This window comes from Watersipora subatra, chromosome 4 (assembly GCF_963576615.1).
Source record: "Watersipora subatra chromosome 4, tzWatSuba1.1, whole genome shotgun sequence".
Taxonomy (NCBI): domain Eukaryota; kingdom Metazoa; phylum Bryozoa; class Gymnolaemata; order Cheilostomatida; family Watersiporidae; genus Watersipora; species Watersipora subatra.
This window is the reverse complement of record NC_088711.1, coordinates 62,352,522-62,377,344: the sequence shown is the minus strand read 5'-3', so window position 1 is coordinate 62,377,344 and position 24,823 is coordinate 62,352,522. Positions and strand designations below refer to the sequence as shown.

Genomic DNA, 24,823 nt, shown 5'->3' with positions numbered 1-24,823 from the left:
GACAAATGTATTATCTGCAGTAGGAATTGCCTCTACATTCTCTCTCCATTTGGTCAGACGAAGTATCCGACAAAGATAGTCTGATATCTCATTTTTACGTTTGTACCAGTATCGAGCGGTACCAGTATCGAGCGGCACCAGTATCGAGGGGTACCAGTATCAAGCGGTACCGGTATCGAGCGGTACTAGTATCGAGAGGTACCAGTATCGAGAGGTACCAGTATCGAGAGGTACCAGTATCGAGCGGTACCAGTATCGAGCGGTACCAGTATCGAGCGGTACCAGTATAGAGCGGTACCAGTATCGAGCGGTACCAGTATAGAGCGGTACCAGTATCGAGAGGTACCAGTATCGAGCGGCACCAGTATCGAGCGGTACCAGTATCGAGCGGTACCAGTATCGAGTGGTACCAGTATCGAGCGGTGCCAGTATCGAGCGGTACCAGTATCGAGCGGTACCAGCATCGAGCGGTACCAGTATCGAGCGGTACCAGTATCGAGCGGTACTAGTATCGAGAGGTACCACTATCGAGCAGTACCAGTATCGAGCGGTACCAGTATCGAGCGGTGCCAGTATCGAGCGGTACCAGTATCGAGCGGTACCAGTATCGAGGGGTACCAGTATCGAGCGGTACCAGTATCGAGCGGTACCAGTATCGAGCGGTATCAGTATCGAGAGGTACCAATATCGAGCGGTACCAGTATCGAGCGGTATTAGTATCGAGCGGTACCAGTATCGAGCGGTACCAGTATCGAGCGGTACCAGTATCGAGCGGTACCAGTATCGAGCGGTACCAGTATCGAACGGTACCAGTATCGAGCGGTACCAGTATCGAGGGGTACTAGTATCGAGCGGTACCAGTATCGAGCGGTACCTGTATCGAGCGGTACCAGTATCGAGCGGTACCAGTATCGAGCGGTACCAGTATCGAGCGGTACCAGTATCGAGCGGTACCAGTATCGAGCGGTACCAGTATCGAGCGGTACCAGTATCGAGCGGTACCAGTATCGAGCGGTACCAGTATCGAGCGGTACCAGTATCGAGCGGTACCAGTATCGAGCGGTACCAGTATCGAGCGGTACCAGTATCGAGCGGTACCAGTATCGAGCGGTACCAGTATCGAGCGGTACCAGTATCGAGCGGTGCCAGTATCGAGCGGTACCAGTATCGAGCGGTGCCAGTATCGAGCGGTACCAGTATCGAGCATCAAAAACTTGAATACAACGAGCTTCTGCTGCAACAGCAACCTTTTCAATACATACAATTCTATGTACCCATTGCTTGTTTTTTTCTCTTAATTTATTTGAACTGCGCGAAAACACTTCTCTCATGATATGTGGTTTGAAAGTTAGAATAGTAAATGTTGCTATATGTTAAACAGAAATAAGTTTTCTGTGCAAAAACCTTTTGATTACCCGGGCAGCGCCGAGAATTCATCTAGTCTTGTACAATTTTTCACAGTGTTGTTTTTATTTTATTATGTCGATATAAGTTTTTTATGTTTTTTTCTAAGTAAAATATCAGGAGTTATTGAAGACTTGTGAGTTTTAAAAAAAAAATTTTGGTCAATTTGTTAGCATTCTGGTGCTGTTAGCGTTAGATATTTTCACGAAGTTGCTGAGAATCTGTACGTGATATTTCGAAGGCTGCAAATCCCAATAATGTTCGACACTAAACAGACTAGACATCCTTATAACAAGCAGGTATTTGTTATTTGTTGTATTTCTTATATTCATGTGATCAAGTAGCAGATGTTACACTTTGGTCCGTCCTGTAAGCTGCGTATGCTTCTTGTTTCTCCATTCAACTGAAGTCTTTTTGCCTGCCTATTTAGATACAGTAGCTTAGTTTCACACTCGTATTACTACTGATATTTCTGTTGCGTACTCTGGGCAGTAACCTTATACTTCCTTTGCCTTTTTTAAATATCCTTATGATTTGCTAGGGCTCAAAACTAGTTTATCACTTAAACAATAACAGGCTGTTTGAATGTGTGAATTTGGTTCAGAAGGTTAAAATGTCAGAAAAAAATAACATAGTTAATGTTTGAAGAACACTTACAAATTCAGAATCCTTCAGATTGTTGCGTTTTGGATAAGCGCTTTTCCTAAGAATTTATTTGTCTTCAGTCTAGTAGTACGCATGTGGTTTGCAATTTACAAGTTAGACTTTTGCATTTGTAGAACAAACATAAGTGGCAACAATTAACACCTTTAATAAAGTATTAAGCGCATCAACTGCATGTTTGCATCAACCTGGAAGAACATTTGTTGAAATTCGCTTTATTCCATTTAGAGGTGACCATCACTATATGATTAGACTAAGAGTGTTGCCTGAGTACTAGGCTAGTAGGTTAATCTGAACACTATCTATTATAGATATTACACTGATTGATGAACATGCATCAACTCGTGCATACAGTAAAGGCAGTAAAACGTTAAAATTGCGCTGTATTACCACTTCCACTGTATCTTCCACTTAATGTTAATTCTCTTAACAGAGAAAAGTAATTTCATCGCTATATGTCAAGCAATTTATTTAATTTTACTAGCTAACTGTTGCCTTTTTTATTTTTTTCACGGTTTTTGTATGGCATAATATAAAATTATTGTCAATAAAGTAATATAGGTACAATTTTTAAAAGTTCATATGAATTAGGATTTTAGTTACTACTATCGTAAATAAAATCTCAATTTTCTGATTTCATGAGAAAAACAAAGATTTTTATAATTGGTAGAAGCAAGTGCAACTATGAAACTATGAGGAACACCTAGCCTGCGCTCTTCCACTTCAACCGGTGTAGTTTGCAAACAAAGTTCACTTTGCTAATCTGTAAGCATTGATTATAAATTTGTTGTATGGCTTTGGAACAAGACATCTAAGTTGATAATTCTTGATAGCGATTCTAGTCAACTACCAGCACTGATCCTAATAAGGTTTCAGCTTTCAAATCTCGTGTGATATTATTGGACACTTTGACCTGTGCTGACTGTCAAATAAACTGCTGCCAAGAGCTAAAGTTAAAAGACTTCAACAAGTTATAAGTAGTGTTATTTTTAACAATCCTAATAAAATGAAGTGTTTCTCTCTGTGATCATCAACAGTTCACTGCCAGTATATATCATTTTATCACAACTTACCACAGAGACAATGTAATTGTCCGCGCGGGAAGATTGGCCTTGACCTAGAATATAGTAATTGAACTTTACGAAAAATATTTCTTAACAGGGGGTCGTAAAGTGTGGCTGCATCGGTAACATAATCATCGTGCGCTATAGCTACATCTATAGCTGGAATACAGACAGAATTGTACTCTATCTACTTCCTTCTTCTCTATGTTCAGCGGCTGCATTTGCTCGCGTAAGTTTGCCCCTGCTTCCAGTGCTCCCACAATGATTGGTACTACCATCGCTGAGGTTTTCCATATTCTTGATGTCTCTCTTGCCAGGTCTTGATACTTCTCCATTTTCTCTTTTTCTGTTATTCTTGCGTCTCCTGGCACAGCTATGTCACGGGTTCATGTGTGGTGATCTCTTTGTCTTGCACAACGTCTAGTCTGTGGGCTGGTGTGATTTATTATTATTATTATTAATATTATTATTATTTTTATGCTTATTATTGTTGTTATTTATATTATTATCATTGCTATTAAAAAACTGTTTTCACAACCAAAAGGGTGGTAGCAAGTGAGCCCATGCTTTAACTTGAAGCCAAATGGTTATCACCTTAATGATTATTTTTACTGAAGAGCTTTCCTGAGAATCTGGGCAGGCCCTAATAACGCTGTTTTCTGAAATGTTTCATAAGACAGTTCAGCGCCAAACTCAGCGAGATATAATATAAGCTAACTGCATATTGTTCTAAGCGCTCTAATTATTATAGGTATCACTTTTATGTAGACATTCCACAGCCTTTGAAGTTCAAATCCCAGTTTTTGCACACCTTCTTTTATCTTCTTTCCTCTCTACCCTAGCGTCTCCTGGGACTGTTATATTAATAATTTGACACTCTGTGGTTTCTTTTGTTGCTTAGTAATAAATCTGGTTTCTTGGTAAATCTGGTCTAATTATTATTATTTTTATAGTAATTTGTAACAAAATTGACAATCTACTGCACCTCAAGCAAAATAACGTACTTAACTTTGAGAAAATAAGTAATTTGTAAGTTAAGTTTTATCATATTTATTTAACTGTCCGGCATTGCTAAAATAATAGCCATGTTTCTCGCATTTTTTGCAGCTATTAATAATTGAAGAGCTATATCATGTTTGTCAACTTAGAAGACCTCAAACAGGTGCCATACATTTCAGCCAATTTTTTTTCTGCTGCTAAAATTTTATTGCTGGCCACACTTTCCACACTTTACAACATGAGTGCTTATCATGGCCAGTATATTATTTATGTCGGATAACTAGAAACATTGTGTTAACATTTGTTTAACATACAAGTAAAATCTTTTGTCAACTAACCACCAGAACAGCTGTCATGTCAACAACTATATGCATGCTTTTGTGGTGCAAATACAAAATTATACAATTTATTAGTGACAGACAACATTTTAAAAACTGTTATTATAGATATATTAAATATTAACTATGACTATTAACTACATTATATTAACCATATAGAGAGTAGACTTCTGTATATATTATTAACTATAGAATTAGTAGACTACTGTATATATTATTAACTATAAAGTGAGTAGACTCCTGTATATATTATTAACTATAGAGTAAGTGGACTTCTGTATATATTACTAACTATAGAGAGAGTAGACTCCTGTATATATTATTACCTATAAAGTGAGTAGACTCCTGTATATATTATTACCTATAGAATGAGTAGACTCCTGTATATATTATTAACTATAGAGTAAGTACTGTAGACTACTGTATATATTATTAACTATAAAGTGAGTAGACTCCTGTATATATTATTAACTATAGAGCGAGTAGACTACTGTATATATTATTAACTATAGAGTGAGTAGACTCCTGTATATATTATTACCTATAGAATGAGTAGACTCCTGTATATATTATTAACTATAGAGTAAGTACTGTAGACTACTGTATATATTATTAACTATAAAGTGAGTAGACTCCTGTATATATTATTAACTATAGAGTGAGAAGACTACTGTATATATTATTAACTATAGAGTAAGTAGACTACTGTATATATTATTAACTATAGAATGAGTAGACTACTGTATATATTATTAACTATAGAATGAGTAGACTTCTGTATATATTATTAACTATAGAATGAGTAGACTACTGTATATATTATTAACTATAGAATGAGTAGACTTCTGTATATATTATTAACTATAGAATGACTAAACTGCTGAGGATCCATACATTCACTCATAACAGGCAGAGAAAACCTTACTGTTTAAGAATTGAATTGATAGCATTGACGTTACCCACAGCTGTCATCCGATTTTCTAGTCATAAAATATAATGAAAACATTTAATTACCTTAAAGTTGTTTTTCAAGACTCAGCGTTCAGAATAAAAATTGGTTCTGTCTCACACAACGAATTCCTGATTTTTATAAATGCTGATTTAATTTTCATTCAGTTCTAAATTTGAATGGAAATTTACATTTAAAAGTTAATTACATACTTAGCCATCAACAATAGTAATGGTTTTTGTTCATGGCTTGGTATTTTGTAGCAAGGCTTCAACGGGCATTGCCATTGGCTAAGAGTAAACTGTATTATCCAGTCATAAAGACTGTTCATTCGAGTGCTCCCTAAGCAGATAAATTTCTCTATGTCGTTGCGACACTTGGTTGTAACCTTTGAAGCTACCATAGAGATTTGCCAGACGATTAAAGGGAAAGAGCATGAATTATGTAGAGCTTACAGCTTGCCCGAGGGAGATGACAGATGCATAAAAGTGACGGAGTTGATGAAATTCTGTTCATTCTTAAAGAGCGTGGCTCTCAACACAACTCAATACAACTTTTCACTTGTTTGCATATTGATTATCATAATAGCTAGTAACATTTTTTGCTTAGACTACAGAAGAGGAGAAAAGCAATGGTTGTCTGTCTGCGGATCCCATTCTTGGTAGCGTAACAGTTTTCGAGTGGATGACAGAGATATGGCTCTCGTGATGAGTGACTACATATGGCTCAATAGCAACCAGTCGGTGCACGATGTAACTAACAAGACTGCTGACACTAGAGCCAATGAGTCATTACAATACCCAGCAGCACTCTTTGCTATCTTTATTGCTCTCACTCTCTTTGGAAATATTCTCGTAGTCCTTGCTGTAAAAAGGGATCGTAACCTGCACACCGTAACAAACTATCTTATCGTCTCGTTAGCCGTGGCAGACCTCACTGTCGGATCTTTGGTGATGCCCTTCGCGGTCTATGTAGAGGTGGGTTCATTTATACTACCACTAACTATGGTTTTACATAATATAGATAATGTTTAAAAGTTATTCCTAAAATGTAAACTTCACCAAAACGCAGTGTCACAAGGTGAAACAATGTCTGAAATGGCTAAAAGTCAGGCACAAAACGAAATGCTAAAAATACCAATACCGATCTCTCCTGCAACAAGCGCATTTGTCTAAACATCTGTATTTTTGTAACCGGTCTATCTAATGGTAGAAGTTGTTTAGTTTGGATCTTAGGCTACGCTATTTGAAGTTTTCTTCTATCAGTATGCATGACTGATACATCCTTTGATGTTGCATCTTATTGCCATATAGGCTATCAAGTTAGCAAGCTTTCTTGTTTGATTAGAACCCTATCGCTCTCTTTTTGCTTTCTCTCTCCTCGTTGTTCATAGTTACTGCTGACTGGCTGTCACCCAATTCTTCTAGTCAACACAAAAAGTTCAATGTTCTATTTCGTTCAACAAACGCCTTTAATAACCTTGTGAAAAGCACGTGTTTGACCAAATGTAATTAGGGAAAGAGAGATCTACAGTAAAACGAATGAAAGTTTCACCTGCTCGTAATTGTGGGAGTGATGAAGCATTTTTTGCGTGTAAACAACATAATTACGTGCAAACATTACGGTTAATATGAGATCAGTGCAAGTAAGCTCATGAGACCACCAGAGACCAGAGGACCAGACAAAGTAAATTGAAGCTTGTAATTAGACAGGGCTAAAGTACTTGCTGTGCTTGTCATAAAGAGTAGCCGCATGACTGCATCACAAAGACAGCTCTCTGTCTTCGTAATAACACTGTTGCTTTGTATTTCATATTGAATACAAAGCAACAGTGTTATTGAAGCTACCATGCAATTTTTTTTAGTGTTATTGCATATGTAATATGTGTGCTCTCTCTCCGGACATTTGAGAAATGTAAACGTGCTGTGGTTTCTGTAGGCAACAACTGGGAATTACTGAATTAAAATTATAATTAAGCTTCCTTCTATTTCTTTCTAGTATTTTACCTTGAGATCTCAACAGCATCCAGCAGACAAAATACGACCAGTGGTTGTAATCAGGCGGCTGGCTTGTAACTAGGGTCTTGAAATGATCTGCTAGTCTGCAGTCTTATAATTGGGATTCCCAGGAGGAAAGTTTTCCGGACATTTTAATAAGAGCAATTAATGACAACTTTTGTTCTATTATGACATTGTTTGCCAATTATTATACGGTCTCAAGGAGCAGAAGTGATGCTAAAAGGTGCAGAAAATATGCTAACAGCAACAAATGGCTGCAAATGCAATCAAAGATTTTAATTATTGGCGAACTATACTAATTGTCGCAGAAAAACAGCTCATGCTCATCTTGTTGACAATGGATGGCCCTAAATATAGGCAGTCGGTTGTAGCGTTCGATGCAGCAAGAGACAAGATCATAGAAATGACTGAGAGTTTGCATCATCCTAAGGACAGTTTTCAGCATGATGTGCGCTCACTTAGTTAGTCCTATAAACTTAAGTATGCACGTGTGATTGTGTGACTGTGTGATTGTGTGATCGTGTGATTGTGTGACCGTGTGATTGTGTGACTGTGATTGTGTGATTGTATGATCGTGTGATTGTATGACCATGTGACTGTGTGATTGTGTGATTGTCTGACCGTGTGATTGTGTGGCCGTCCGATTGTATGACCATGTGATTGTGTGACCGTCCGATTGTATGACCATGTGATTGTGTGACCATGTGATTGTGTGACCATGTGATTGTGTGAGCATGTGATTGTGTGAGCATGTGATTGCGTGACCATGTGATTGTGTGACCATGTGATTGTGTGACCATGTGATTGCGTGACCAAGTGATTGCGTGACCATGTGATTGCGTGACCATGTGATTGCGTGACCATGTGATTGCGTGACCATGTGATTGCGTGACCATGTGATTGCGTGACCATGTGATTGCGTGACCATGTGATTGTGTGACCATGTGATTGTGTGACCATGTGATTGTGTGACCATGTGATTGTGTGACCATGTGATTGTGTGACCATGTGATTGTGTGACCATGTGATTGTGTGACCATGTGATTGTGTGAGCATGTGATTGTGTGAGCATGTGATTGCGTGACCATGTGATTGTATGACCATGTGATTGTGTGACCATGTGATTGTGTGACCATGTGACTGTGTGACCATGTGATTGTGTGACCATGTGATTGTGTGACCATGTGATTGTGTGACCAAGTGATTGTGTGACCATGTGATTGTGTGACCATGTGATTGCGTGACCATGTGATTGTATGACAATGTGATTGTGTGACCATGTGATTGTGTGACCATGTGATTGTGTGACCATGTGATTGTGTGACCATGTGATTGTGTGACCAAGTGATTGCGTGACCATGTGATTGCGTGACCATGTGATTGCGTGACCATGTGATTGCGTGACCATGTGATTGTGTGACCATGTGATTGCGTGACCATGTGATTGTGTGACCATGTGATTGTGTGACCATGTGATTGTGTGACCATGCCCATTAACTGTTTTGCAATGTGTAAGTTAGAGTACGGTTCTCCTTGACAAGCTCATTGGCAGCAATAATGCCACAATACTTGTAGTAGTGAGCAGGTAGCATTCAAAAACTTGTAAAACTTGTTGCCATCTGAGAAAATATTTGTAAGCATTTATTGACAATGACAGTGCACAAACAGCATAAGGAGCTCTCGTAGTACACCTGTGGGCCTTGCAGGGCCTTCGAAAATGTAGGAGAGTTTGGCACACAACAAAAAACATTGGGCTATCATGTGTTTTTGTCAGCACCTCCCAAGGATGAGAAAATTAAAAATAACTTTGAAACTAATAATTTCAAAAACTTTTTGAGTATAGCAGCTTGTACACATCTGCAGGAACAAAAGTATGTCTGCAAAACAAAGTTACTTCTGCGAGAAGCGTAGAACGTCTGTAGGAATAAAAGCACTTCTGTAGGAGCAAAAGTATTTCTACAGGTACAAAAGTATTTATTTAGGAGCAAAATTACTTCTGCCGGAATAAAATTATTTTTGCTTGAACAAAAGTATTTCTTGTAGGGGCAAAGCAAAGAATAGGCACAAGTAGTGCTGATAGTCTTTCATGCCTCCAAAATTAATTAACAAGTCTGCATCGGACCAAATGTGGCAGCATAATCCAATTAGGTTGTAAGGCTAAGGAATCAACAGAGTGCACATGAGAAACTGTATCCTCAAAGACGCATCAATATTAGTTTTGTTTTTTACCACTTGAGCGTAAAAAGAAGACGGAAGGCTAAAGGAAATTGCTGAGTATGAATACAGCGTAACATCAACATGCTGTGTGCTACATTCATGGTTTTCAATTAAGTGCAACAGAGAGCTTGCCTGATAGTCTTTGGCTTATGCATAATTCACATTAACATTATGAGGCATAGAGACTATGAACAAGGTCTGGGCAGCTCATGTGAATGAAAAAATATTTCAAGACTAAACTTTCTGGCTATCTTGTACATGTCTGAACAATACTAAGAATGGGTTACATTGCGGAGGGATTTTCCTACCTTGTGTGTGCTGGAGCTTCTTGTTTTCTATTTGAAGAGTTTTTCTAGGGTGTGAATAGTTGCATTTGCAAACTACTTATCGATCTGTGACCAGCACCAATCCGAAATCTCGAGTCTCTTCAGTCTATATGGCTGGTTGAACAACAAAACCATGATAAACAGGCTTTACGCTAGGCTGTGATATCTGATATGTGAACCAGGTTTAACACACACAGCCGGTTTAACTGTCAAAAAAGTCTTTTGCTTGACCAACTCAAACTCTACCTCAACTCAAACTCAACTCATATCAACTCATACCAACTCCTTTTGCCGTAACATTTGTTGGCTTGCTAAATATCTTTTATTCCATTTCTTGACCACTTCAACTCGTAACCTCGTGTGAAAAGTAAGGATTCTCTAGAGACAGCAGTTCTTTATTATATTTGTGAGACCTCTCAGTTTGTGGAGACACCAATGAATAATGCATAGTTTTGTTTGGTTAATGTGGTTGAGATCTCATTTAGGCTTTTAACCAGGTAGTTCTCCATCGACAGCTTTCATAGTGGAAAATAAGTAAATGCAAAACATTTTTCAACAATAAAACTTTATTTTTTCTAAACTACAATAGTTCTATATTTAGATAGTTTTTGTAGTGTAAACTTCTTTAATTAAACATTTTACCAGAAAGTTTAAAATGTTATTTAATGTTCCAAAGATTCTCTCTCTTGTAGTCTTAGTCTAAATCTAAGACTTCCAGCTGAATGGCTGTGGTTCTGCCAGATACAACTGAAACTCACATATGATTGGACACTTTATTATTAGCGAGTCCAATATTCACTGCTGCTCCAAAGTTGACTCACAATGTAACAAATGGATTCGCCTGACAATATGACCTAAAAAGCTGCTACAAAATTAATTTTTAGAGTTTAATTTGTGTGGGCGATCATTGCAAACTTTGATTACTTTGGTTTGAATATGGGCTCTCACGTTTTTACTATGTTGGTAGTTTGGTGACATATCTTTAATAATGTCGTTTCAACAACGACTGTCTTATAGTATAGACTTTATCACTTACTTCCATACTGCTCTCTTCTCTTGCTATCTGTTTGTGTCTAGCTTTCTCAATTCTATGTTATGCTTCGCTATATCTTTGTATCTGAGTCTAGATCTGCCCTGATTCCTCTTTCCTTCATAGAGTTGTGAAATTAACCAATAGTAAAATATACAACTTTTGGAATTTTCAAGTCTGTTGCTTTAAAATCTTTCATTCCAGAAAATATTTCATCCTTTTACACTCAGACTAGCCTCAAACTTCAAACAACGTTTTATATAATCATGTGAGAACACAGCTTTTGCTCGATGACCATATATGGTCATAATGAATAAGATGATAAACATCGGCTGTCCAGTATAAGAGTTGACTGTGGCTCCAACTGATCTTTCTTGTCTCACGCATCGGCACTTCTGTCAATATTGAAGGATACCTTTACACGTACTGCTTCTTGGGACTGATATCACGTGTCAAAAATACTAGTTTTAGCTACACAACTGTCTCAATGTAATTATTTTGATGAAAAACATCACAAGCTCAGATTTGAAAAGAAACTCATATGGCGTATATTGATTTTGATCCCTTGCAAGGTTATCATCCCTGTTGTTCTCTTTATTATTAAACAGTCGCCGTAGTCAGTTTACGTTTAGCAGTCAGCAGGAAGCGCTGCCCGGCTGCTAACAGAGAAAACTTACGGTATACATATAATGCCAAATAAAAGTGCGTTACTATAACACAATTGCTGAGACGAACTTAGAATGCTCTGGTAGAATTGATTTACTATTAAACAATTGCGACTTGATTGAAAAGAATGGAGATAAAGGCGTGTGGTTAGACTATGGAAGACTCACTGCTCATGTTTGAATAGCTGATAGCTGTTCATGAATAATAAAAGCTAGGTGAGTGATGAAAGGCACACGAGTGGCAGAATCTATATATGAATGCTGATATCCTGTTGTTCTAACCTGAGCGTGCGATGTTAGTCGCTTTGAACACGAATCTTTCATGTCTGTTATAAGACTAATAAGCTGCATTCTGACTCGCAAGTATCAACAGCAGCCTCGCATACAGCGGCCACATACATCGGCATACAGCATCACGGCCAATAAGAAAGTTGTAACAAGCCTGCTTAGCGCATTACGCTTGAAGCTTGTCAGTATTTTCATTTAGCAAATAAAAATTAGACATAAATAAACAGCTTTCAGTTTACACTATCAATCAATAATCATTTGAGCTCCACAGAAAAATAAAAAAACTACTTAATTTATTTACCTATTTTTCACTTTTGCTGGCAGCAGACGGCAAGATAACCTGCAGGTGTAAGATAGGAGCATGCCTATATTTACCTCTCTTTAGTATGTTCAAACCTTGAATTCTAACTGCGTGACAAGAAGTGAAATCAGAATAGAATATAAATAACTCAAAATATTGTTATACAGTGGAACCTCGGTTCTCGAACACAATCCGTTCCAGAAGGTTGGTCGAGAACTGAGTTGTTTGAGATCCGAAACAGGTTTTCCCATTAGAATTAATATATATAAGTTTTAATCCGTTCCAACACCCTGAATGTTTACCTTTTTAGTATTTTATACATTATTTTATGCATGAAATTGCACATTAAAACGCTGACCAACACATAAAAAGCAATGTATATCTCAGAAAATGTTAAGCAAAATGGCAGACAAAAATAACATAAACATAAATGTAACCCAGGCTAATCGTACGTTCGCGTTGTCGTAATCTTCCATACGAAAGATTACGCTAACATGAACGTGTAGAACTAAAAAAAAGGATAAAGAAAAGAATTATGAATAGGATTTTTTACTCGGCTACAGGATGTTCTTTTCTCTTAAAATACCTATCCAATGACACTTGCGTCTGCCTTCTTTTTAGCACTTTTCGGGAGTGGTTCATGATAGTGTCGTTAAAGTCATTGATGACTCTGGTGGCTGCAGCTGTATCGGGGTGGTGGAGTTCGATGAAATTTTGTAACTCGGCCCATTTGCTACACATTTGTTTAATCTCGGACAATGCGACAACAGTTGGTCACGGAGAGAGCGATCTACACCCGTACGCCGCTCAGCATCCCACCCTCACGTACGCACTCACGCGTTTGTACCGGCGTTCGAACTCCTATTTTTGTTCGAACTACGAAGCAAGAATTTCTCGAATTTTTTGTTCGGACTCCGATTTGTTCAAACTGCGAGTCGTTCGAAAACCGAGGTTCCACTGTATAGGACAGCGGCTATCTGTTTTAACAGAGCTATGGAATAAGCTTGTTTGTTGGTTGCAAAACAAAAATAGTTTTGGCGATTGTCTTCTCTTATTGTTGAATTTTAATACTTATTCCTTTGATCTATTACGAGCTTAAAAACTCATATTAGTTAGAGTTTTCAAAAATGGTAACCATTTAGTAAGGAAGACACCTAAAATTCTTTAACATTACTTTGCCAAATGTTGTTGCTATAAAAGTGCATCTTACAACCCTGATTATTATCATAAATTTTAGTTGACCTTATGTTTACCTTTTACCTAAAGTAGCTTGAAAATGTGTGGCAAATGGAGTCATTAGTTGCAAGTAGTTGCCATTGTTCTAGAGAATAACCATTGCTGAAACTGGTACCCGATATCTATGCTAGTTTAATATCCGTTTAGCATCGCAATCATTTATCAAAAGTTTTTCAGCTTTGCAGTTTTTATCATTGGGTGAGATTATGACCATTATTTACATATTGTGTTGGCTTCCTGTAATGTTTGCAAGCTTTAACAGCATTGAACTACAGCTGAAAATATTTTGTATACCAAGTTTTGATGGATTCATAACAATTAGCTGTTTTGTGTTTGTTATGATTCTATTGATTTTTGCCCTCACCCACAGGCACATTATTTAAACCTTGACAATGTTGGTTCACACGTTAATATTATAATCTTTGCTTTTTTGTGCAAAGAACAGACAGCCTGTGTGCTTGCCTCTAGCTCTAAAGGCAGCTTTTTATTTCATCTTTGATATTAAGTACCAGCGAGACTACTCTCTGTGGCCTCATGATGACTTGCATACCTGACGATAGTTTATATTAATTATTTGAATATACAATATGTTTATGTTTCATCTATTACCATTATTAAGCTCTTTTAATGCAAGTTAAGACAACCCTTCTGCCAGCAAAAGTGCGTATTTCTTTGTTGCAGTTTTTTGCTTAGTGTGGCGTATCTAGGATCGTATATTGAATGCTTCTTACACACATATTTACTCACTAAATCAACTTGACAATTTTCAACCAACAATAAAAGGAGTAGCTCCAAAGGATTCACCAGGTAAACTTTAGAAAGCATCTGAAATCTCATTGTGTAGAGAGTACGCTAGGGAGATGCACATGAGGTGTTTAAATGCTAACCCAGTACTCCTCTTAACTGTAAGAAAATTATGGTCTTTACCGTGATTAGAGTGAAAGGGAGACGATAACTCGCTTGGATAGGGTCTGTTGATAGCGAGTAAGCGAGCGTGTTATTACGCATCGGTAAATGCTGTAGCACGATATCTTTATAAAAGCTTAATGCTGGTAGACTGACAATTGAATACTTGTACTGTACTTGCCTAATATAATATGTATTTAGTTAGAGCTAGAAATCCGATTGTCAATAGAGCACTCACTATGCTGGTCACGCATCTATAAAAGTACATGGTGAGGACAACTCCAAGCTTTCATGTGGGAGCAGGATTAAATAAATAATTCAAATAATAAATAAATTCATTTCACAATAAAGACTCAAAAGATTTTTTGATAGTTTTATGTATTAAATGTAAAAAACAATTTCGTTTCTATATTTTATTAGAAAAAATTATAAAATACCTTTAGATTTCCTTACTGTATCCTTTTAGAGTAGAAGCCTAAAGGTACTGTTAAAGTGGCTATTGAAATAGGTAATCTGAAGAGCGCGTAACAGTGCTACGTATCATCACACTTATATAAAAGGATGAAGTGGCCTTCTGTGGCTACAAGCACTCTCTCCAACAGGTTTATCCACTTCAAGTAAACTAGATGTCATCTTTTGTATAGTGAGCAGTTAAAATAACTCAATCTTTCTATCAGCTAATCAGTTTGTGTCTGGTGTTCATCACAAGTTCCAATAGCTAGCCAGTGTCTTGAGTTCTCGGAAACATCACATTTGTTTATCTACGCCTTTTCTTGGTGGCCGAGTGTGAAAGGAGTGTACTACAGTCAGAGGCGTTAACAATTCTATCGGTGTATTATTTAACAAGTGAGAGTAATGTGATGTCGACAATTTGATAGTCTGTATCGTCCTTAAACATTCCGAGATGGCACGGGTCTGGGTGATTACAGAAATCTATTCATGATAGTAATAATATCAAGATATTAGTAAAATCGGTATTCGCAACAGTAAGTCTCTCAAATATAAATTCAACGCTTAATAAAATTTGTAATTTTAGCTTGTGATTCAGCGTGCAGCGTCTTTTGTGCTGCAGGCATACTAATCTAGGCTATAGGAAGAGCCATCATACAGGCTCTACCGGTTTTAAGACTCAGAGTACATATCTACTCTTTCTCTCTGTGGTTGATGGGAATGGGACTCCTTTACATAAATTTGCGACGATTAGTGAATCTCTTAGCCATAAACTGTTATCATTATAGATTCAGCTCTACAGGCGACTCGCTCTAATGTATACAGTTAATTGCTAGCTAAAGGCAGTAGCAGTCGGTGCACTCTCAGCCCCATTACGCAGTATTTGACTGCTTGCTGACTTTCTATTTTAAACCTTATTCCTTCAAGGCTACCGGATGTCACAGGAACAGATAAAGGGAAAGCCCAGAACTATTATAATCCATTTGAGCTGTTTTCAGGTCGATGCTAAAAGCAACTGTAAAACCTAGTTGTTGACCCTTAACTAGATAAACCTATCTCTTCACTGAATATGATAGAAGTGAGAATATGCTGGCTGACATTTTAGAACCGGCCATTGTAATATGTATATTTATTGAAGCAAATGAAAATTGTTTTTGAAAACGCTGTACAGTTCCAAGTTAGGTGCTGAACAAAACCTTTGTACAAAATGTGTTTTTCCAAGTCAAGGACTGAGCAAGACCCTAGTACGCAATGTACTATTCCAAGTCAAGGACTGAACAAGATCATTGTACGCAATGCACTATTCCCAGGCAGGGACTGAACCAGGTCCTAACACGCAAAATAATATATAAAATTTAGTTGAAAGCTCGCTAAAGTGAGGTTAATGTACAGATAATCATAAGGTTTAAATTGATTCTTTTTCAAAGTAGGGAATTGTGGAATGGTGTGAAAAGAGAGTGTTAGTTACTAGTTATTTAAGTTATGGCGTACTAGTCACTCATCAGGTACATGAACGCAAACACATTTTAGAGACATCTTTTCTTTCGCAGGTTAAGGTTTAAGTTATTGTAAACTTTGATGTTAAATAATTGCCTCGGTTCATGAAGCAGCTATATCGCTGTCATAAAAACTGAGGGTCAATTGCTATTTACCAGTAAATACTTCAAGAATGCTGTAAAATGGTTATTAAAAGCTCACCAAGTAGTTATAGCTAAAATATACTGACACTTATTTATACCTAAATGTATGGCCATGTATATTAAACACATGACCTTATGACTTTTCTACTCAGCTGTACATGTACTCTTGCACAAGTTCATTTATTACTGTTATAAAATATGAGTCGCAACCCTTACTGAACATTAACTATCAAATATGAAACCCAATTAAAACACTAAAACATTTGATTAATAAAAATCCTAGACAGTAGATATAAAGATTTGCCAAACCAAAAACGAGTTTTTTATATAAGTATATAAAAATTTGTCATTATGCAGAATAGCGTTTTATCTAGTCTGTCTTGACAAACTGTTGTTTTTGCGGAGTTGTCCCCCATCGAGCGGCGCAAGCAAAACAACAGCTTGTCACAATACGCACTGCACCTGATGCATCAGCTGCACTAAAAGGGAATTGTTCTCTTCTTGGCCGCAATGGCTTGGCCGCAATGTTATGCTGGTCGCTCCATTGATAATCATAACGGATTTAGCCTAAAAATATATGTAAAAAAAAGTACGATAAAAACGTTTAACTAGAGATCAGTGTCTGCAGTAAACTTTAATAGAACTTAAGAACTTAGGCAACAACAGCAACTAGACATATTGTTATTTGTGCGCTCAGTCAGTTTTATTTGTTCCAAAATAAATTCAGTTTCATTGCTGGCTCATTCATTGTTTTCAATTGATTAGATTATAAATAGATAAGTTATATGGATGCCGAAATTTAGTTACCATGGCCTCTGCTACAGAAGTTCAACATTAGCCAGATCAGGTCATTACAGTATGACTTTTTGCAACCTCAGTTGCAGTTTTAAGATATGTTAATGTTAACGTTTTTATCTCATTTTTTTCTGCATAAATTTTTGGGCTAAATCCGTTATGATTACCAATGAAGAGACCGCCATAACATCGCAGCCAAGTCGCATAGACGGAAGATAACAACTCCCTTTCAATGCAGCTGATGCATCAGGTGCAGTGCGTCTTGTGACAAGCTGTTGTTTTGCTCGCGCCACTCGGCGGGGGATAACTCCACAAAAACAGCAGTTTGTCAAAACAGGCTAAATTTTATCCTACTTGAAGCTTTTTGATACTTACAAAAAAAATTTGTGAAAAGGATTCTCTTAGCATCCAATGATTACCAGAGTGATGCAAGAGACAGTTGTTACATTATATTGTCACTTTTTAAAAAGTGCTCAGCAGGTTTTGTCACTGAGCAGTCTCTCAGCCTACCTTTTTCCATTTTGCAACAGACACTTTTAACTGTGTTGGCAAATAATTAAATAAAGGGGAAATCATTACCACAAGCATCTAGGAGTACTTGAGGTAAGGAGTTGTACTAGTATATTATGTTTTTAGATGATGGGCGGGCAATTTCTTTTACATAGAACAGTCTGTGACTTGTGGGTAGCCTTGGATGTTATGGCCTGCACTTCTAGCATTGTAAATATGACAGCAATCAGCATTGACAGGTATGCAAGTTTCTTTATTAAGAAGAAAAAGCTACACTTTACATTTTTCTTACTACTCAGTTGTGTAATACTTATTGGAATAATGCCAAATTTTGCAATTTTCTTGTCACTAATACAAGTTTATATATGACAACCTGGAGTTTTCCTACACCGAAAGCCGATAAAACCAAAGTTTCTAGAGCCCACAACTCTAATAACCCCTTTTGATGTTGCAGGTACCTCGCTGTGTTCTTCCCCCACTTCTATAATCAGAATAAGACATCCACGCGGTACAGGGTGGCTATGATCAGCCTTTGTTGGATAGTTTCCATAGGAACCTGTCTTCCTATTGCACTCGGGGCTAATAAAACCGACTCTCAGACTGAAGGAATCTGTACTTTCTTCAATCCGTATTACAGTGTAATATCATCATGCGTGTCCTTCGTCATACCGACCATTGTCATGCTGATTCTCTACTATAAGATACTGCGCATGCTCCACAAGCGTGCAAATACCAGGGCTAAAGCGAGCAAGAGCAGACTTAAACCAAATAATTTTCCTAAAGAACAAAACTCAGACAACAGCGTTAAAAGTGACGAATTCTGCAACTCTAGCAGTGACCCTCCATCATTTAGAGAATCTAGTTCTGTCGCCACACGCCAACCAGTAGTGGACGCTTTTAACTCGAAATTGATAAGGTCTAATAATGAGGTGTACAACAAAAGCACTTGTACAGCGGATGAGAAAGGTTGTTTAATTTCTAATTGTACCACTTCCAGCCCCTATAGTACATCTCCGACTATCACCAATGAGAACAACAACGAACTTTCGTCAGGAAAGAACGCGGAAGAGACTTTTCTGACCACAGCTAAAGTTGAACTAGAAAATGGCACAAACAGAAAAATCAGTCGCCTCAATTCTGTCGTTCAAGTAGCTCAAAACAGACTCAAAACTGACAGAAATACAACAAAAGAAAGGAGGGCTATCATCATGTTGATGGTGGTTTTATGTGAGTTCCTTAAACTTATACCCAAAACTTCTCTTTAAAAATAAACCTACACAAAGTTTTTGTAGATTTTATCAGAAAGTATCAGTATTTTTCTATAATTTGTGATTGTTTTTGATGTTTGAAATGATCTGACTGCCAGGATGTTTCAGATTAAAATCGACAAAATTTGATGGAGGTTACAGCGCTCAAATTCAAGCAAAAGTGTGATTTTGGCATCTATAATTACACTTAAGCAAAGAGAGTGACAGAATAGAGACACAGGATGCTGCAACTTGAATGCAATAGTTGATATCAATAACAAAAGAAACAGACAGTCGCCTAACTAATGACATCATTTTGTCAAGTTCTTTTTTTTTGAGCGTTTTAAATTCATTTTTCAAATAGGCATTAATTTATATGTATACTAAGTGAATGCTCGGCGTTCTCTGGGTAATAAAAAAATCTTTAAACAAAAAATTTAATTTTATTTAACATAATGATACAAAATTTACCATTCTAACTTTTAAACTTCACATCATGAAAGAAGTGTTTGGTTGAAATAAATTAGGAGGAAAAATAAAACTGTGTGTTTTAAGGTGTTTAAATGTAAATGTGAAATAATTAGCAAGTAATGGCTAAATATAGTCTGTTTTGCTACAATTACAATAAAAACTTATTTGGTATACAATTATGTGATTTTAGTTTATTTCAATGTTTGCATCATAATGCGAAAATATTGTATAGACATATAGAGTGGTATAGAAACCCATAGTAATTATCTAATGCAATCACTGCCTGGTAAAAATCATCAAAATCATCATCATTAAAATAGTAACAAACAATATGTTAACCTTATTAACTAAAGTTATCTACGACAACTTTAGTGCATTTTGTGGTTATGATCTGTAAAAAGAAGAAACATTACAATGTACTAGACAGACGTGTAACATAAATGCTGAATCTAACTTAAAAAAATTTAGCTTACTAAAAACATACTTGAAGGAGGTTTTAGTTCGTATTTTAGTAAACTCCAAACATTTACCTAAAATTTTATCCCTTATCTGTTTGCGAATTCATTTTTACAATAGCGGGTAATGCAGAACTGAGTGAGATAGAAGCAAAATAACATATCAAATTTTATTTTTATTTTGTCGTAATTAGTACAGCAATCGTCAAATTTTAATTTTGAGAAAAATTATTGTTGATATCGTATGACAGAAAACAAATTCGCTATGGTATGGCAAGGACAAAAAAGCGTCGTGTCTCATATAGTCAGGCAAAAAATATTTATTAGCAGAGGTATCATCACTCATGGGCGAAATGTATCAATTAATATGTCATTTAATGTGTGCGATTGAAAAAGGGTATACAGTAGGTGATAAGAGCAATAGTACTTAAGGACTGTGTAGCTCAGTGGTTAAATGCGTGGATAGAAACTTGTGGACTCAATCTCTGTGAGTTCAAAACAAGCGCAAAACGAGCTTTTCATTTCAAGGTTTCAATAGTTAGAGCTGGGCACACTGATCCACAGACACACAAACACTGAGATTTATATATATAGAAGAAGATGTAGACATATGTGTGAATGTAGAAGTAGTTGTAAATGTAGACATATACATAACAATAGTAACATTATTTAAATGGCATTTATTTAATTGCAGCAGCATGGACACACTCTGTAGAGAGAGAGTCAGCCTTCTAAAGAGATTTCTTTTATTAGCCTATCTAGTTGATAGTTCATTTTAAATATCTATTCTACTTTATTATAAAACTATTTTATGGTTAAGTAATTGTGTCATCACATTTATTATCATTTTATTGATCTATTTTTGTATCTATCTATTTGTCATGTTGTCTGATTACTGATACTCGTCTTCCTTTCAGACTGCTTCACCTACTAAATCCAGATAACCACTTGTCTGTCTGTTTGTCTGATTATCTACCTGTTTGTTCACATTTGCTTGTATCCATCAGCTGTCTACTGTCTACTTGTATGACTAGTTGTCTGTTTGTCTGCCTGTCTGTCTTCCTGCCTGTCTGTCTTCCTACTTGTCTGTTAGCTGTCTGTCTGTCTGTCTGATTGTCTACGTTATTCTTTTTTACTTGTCTAATGGTCTGTTTACCTGTCTGGTTGTTTATCTGTATGCCGGTCTATCTGTCTGGTTGTTTATCTGTATGTCTGTCTACCTGTCTGGTTGTTTACCTGTATGTCTGTTTACCTGTCTGATTGTTTATCTGTATGCCGAGCTATCTGTCTGGTTGTTTACCTGTATGTCTGTTTACCCGTCTGGTTGTTTTTCTGTGTGCCGGTCTATCTGTCTAGTTGTTTACCTGTATGTCTGTTTACCTGTCTGGTTGTTTATCTGTATGCCGAGCTATCTGTCTGGTTGTTTACCTGTATGTCTGTTTACCTGTCTGATTGTTTATCTGTGTGCCGGTCTATCTGTCTGGTTGTTTACCTGTATGTCTGTTTACCTGTCTGGTTGTTTATCTGTATGCCGAGCTATCTGTCTGGTTGTTTACCTGTATGTCTGTTTACCTGTCTGATTGTTTATCTGTGTGCCGGTCTATCTGTCTGGTTGTTTACCTGTATGTCTGTTTACCCGTCTGGTTGTTTTTCTGTGTGCCGGTCTATCTGTCTGGTTGTTTACCTGTATGTCTGTTTACCTGTCTGGTTGTTTATCTGTATGCCGGTCTATCTGTCTGGTTTTTGCCTGTAGGTCTGTTTACCTGTCTGGTTGTTTATCTGTATGTCTGTCTATCTGTCTGGTTGTTTACCACCAAATTTGTCTACCTGTCTGGTTGTTTACCCGTCTGTCAGTCTACCTTCTGGACACCCAAGAATCAGTATCGCTATGTTTTTGTCTAGAGTTCTATCCAGCAAGCTGACAACAGTCTCTTTAGACCCCTTTTCTGTTTCTACATACTTTTTAGTATCGATACTATAAAACTCAGATTTTGTAATCTAGCCTGAAACTGCCTCACTGAAGAAATGACAGTAATTGTAGTAATTTATAAAATAACCACTTTCAGCAGGACTCCAACTTGCGATGTTCAGTCTGGTAGACCAACACTCGACTCTATTTGAAACTAAAATACACGTAGAAAATACTACTTTGTTCACGGCAGCTATTACACACCTATGTTCTAGTAATGCATACATGAGCTGATAACTTATTCTGTATGAATGTTTACACAAGTTCATAACTTCAGTCGAAAAGTCTCCATACGTTGATAACAAATTATGTAAAAAAGTTTACATGAGTTGATAACTTCATCTGTATGCATGCATACAGGAACTGATAATTTCTACGACACATCAGGTCACAAACAATATTTTTAGTCCAGAAGCTAGTAATTATATCTATTCATACTGAAGTATATATGCACCTTGGGCGCTTTATTTAAGAAAGTTTATGTAAAACCTTTTTTCGAAAGGTTCGCATGGCAGTAGAAACACATTAGATAATTTATTAAATGACTTACGACCATGTTTTTGCACTATGCAGCTTTGCCTAACCCTAAAGTTCTTTGTGAATTTAAGCAAAAGTATTTATTTAGTAAGGGTGGTTGTCTTTTACCATTTTTATTATAGCTTGTTTAGAGGCTTTTACAGCTACAATATGTACACTGTTGTTAATCCGATTGTTGAGAAAGATGACAGCATAAACTAAAATAAGTGTAGACTACCTTAACTGTTTCTGCTGCCAATACTGAATGTTACAGGTGTTTTTCTCTGCTGCTGGTTGCCATTCTTTATAACAAACAATCAGCAGGTGATATGCAAGTATTTAGAGAAAGATGGGCCAAGCTGTACCGTCCCTGATAAATTGATGAGCTTCTTTATCTGGATCGGCTACATCAACAGCATGTTAAACCCTCTAATTTATGCTATCTTCAACGCCGAGTACAGAGCTGGCTTTAAAAAGCTTCTAAGATGTCTGAAATAATAATTATAATAATAATAATAAGTTAACAAATTTAGAATGTTTTTATTAAAGCTTAGTATTGTTTGGAATGTATTTTATTTTTTGTAACATTCTCGGTTTGATAAAGTCGTTGTGTAGGTGACATTGAGCTAGAGAAGACAACTCATCTTGTCCGCGTGTGTCGTTTAGCTTAGGTTTGAGTTTTGGTTTGTTATGTGTATCATCCTACCTTGAGATGGGAGTTTATAATAGATTGAAGATTGATCTACATGTATGTATAAGTATAGCCCACTCTTCCATTAGGGCTTAATAAAGAGTTTTGAATGAAGTACAATGTTTACTTTATGGAGAAATTCAAAGAGATACTCAGAGTTGCAATTGAAAACAATCAGATATCAAAAATCTTCAGCTACACTTTTTTTAGTTAATTTTGATTTACAAAATTTTTGTACGTCAAATATTTGAGCAAATAAAACAGGTTCATTGCAATGGTGACATTTTACAAGCTCATCTTAACAGCTCTATGACCGACTGTGTTATTTTGCTACATTTGGTTTTCCTTGGTAGGCAACAAGGTACAAACATACTACATTGTAATAAATTAAACGCAGAAGATACTGAAGCCCTTAGCTATGATTGCAAGATCAACTAGATCTCTTGTTCATTAGTTTATGTTAGGTTTATGGCTATTTCATAGATACAACCATGAAGTTATTTTTTGAAGCAAACTCTCCTACACCAATCTATGAGCAAAAATGTATCAGTCTACATATGAAACAGTGACAACTAATACCTTGCCTACTTAACAATTTACTGACCCTGCTATGACCTATGACCTACAAACAAGTTCTAAGTAGCCTTCAAATCATTTACACTATTTATTGCAAAAGTTAGTGCCTGGCAGCACCTGACAGCGCTAAGAACCATCTCACAGCAAGCACATTATACGACCGGTTTCTCTCCAAGATTATAATTATATTCGCATTGCGGAAGACCCTATCAACATACAATAAAACTGTGCAAGCATCTGGGGCATAACTTCAAATAATGACACATAGAAAATGCTAGAAATGTTGTTATTATGACAAGAGATGACACCATGTGTAAACTGCAGGCAAAGGACTTTGTTTCGAGTTTGAAGTTTTTACAAGACAATACCGCATATTAAAACAAAAGCCTTAAACTAAACTGAAGCTTTGGTTTAAAAATAAAACCTTATCAAACTACGAAACTGAAATCAGCTTTGTGTATGCAGATCCTTAATTAGAAATCCCTATTTATCATCATGCCCAGATGCTTTCAATGAATGGTATTGCATGATGTCAAACTAAACCCCAGACTAGTCATCATTTGATTTCCATGATAGATTTTTTGTAAATTGTGCACCTGAATTTAGCTAAAAAAGTTTTTAAAGCAATGCATGATGTGATTACTGTTCAAGTACTCTACTTAAAAGCCAATTCTAGTTTAGAGTGTGGCTGATATTATGTTGCTGCTTTTGAGTTCACATCGCCCTAATTGAGGTAAGATCAATATTTATGAATAGTCAGATTCTATCGATGTAGGCTATTAATCTTTCACAGTTATTTGTGACCGTTTGATCAGAGGCCATCAGACATGAACGTTGATAGATAAGTTACCGTATTTGAGTGAGTTTGCTGCTTAGCTACCATCGCCATTGTTGTCTTCCCTCTTTTCATCTAAAGTGTAGGGAAGAACAACTCTATATTGAAGAAATACCGACGCACGCACATATAAATGCCTCAAAGCAACAGCATTTTGTAGGTGTAATAACATTAAAGTGCATTTAATGCAACAACAAAAAAATTAAACAACAATGCAATCATTTATTTTATGAAAGCCAAATAATTGTTTAAACAAAATTAAAT

The 24,823-nt window shown here is 36.6% G+C and overlaps 1 protein-coding gene across 1 annotated transcript; it reads left to right on the top strand.

The window, feature by feature from the left end:
* Positions 1–6,112: 6,112 nt before the first annotated feature.
* LOC137394457 (D(2) dopamine receptor-like) lies at positions 6,113–22,955 on the top strand. The gene is made up of 4 exons (XM_068081179.1): positions 6,113–6,394; positions 17,926–18,038; positions 18,254–19,026; positions 22,732–22,955. The coding sequence occupies exons 1-4, from the start codon at positions 6,113–6,115 to the stop codon at positions 22,953–22,955; spliced, it is 1,392 nt and encodes a 463-aa protein (XP_067937280.1).
* Positions 22,956–24,823: the final 1,868 nt, after the last annotated feature.

Excerpts from the sequence above, each read along its gene's own strand:
- LOC137394457 (XM_068081179.1), top strand. The coding sequence starts at position 6,113 with ATGGCTCTCGTGATGAGTGACTACATATGGCTCAATAGCAACCAGTCG. Across the intron at positions 6,395-17,925 it reads CCTTCGCGGTCTATGTAGAG|ATGATGGGCGGGCAATTTCT; the intron begins GTGGGTTCATTT and ends TTATGTTTTTAG. Across the intron at positions 18,039-18,253 it reads ACAGCAATCAGCATTGACAG|GTACCTCGCTGTGTTCTTCC; the intron begins GTATGCAAGTTT and ends TTGATGTTGCAG.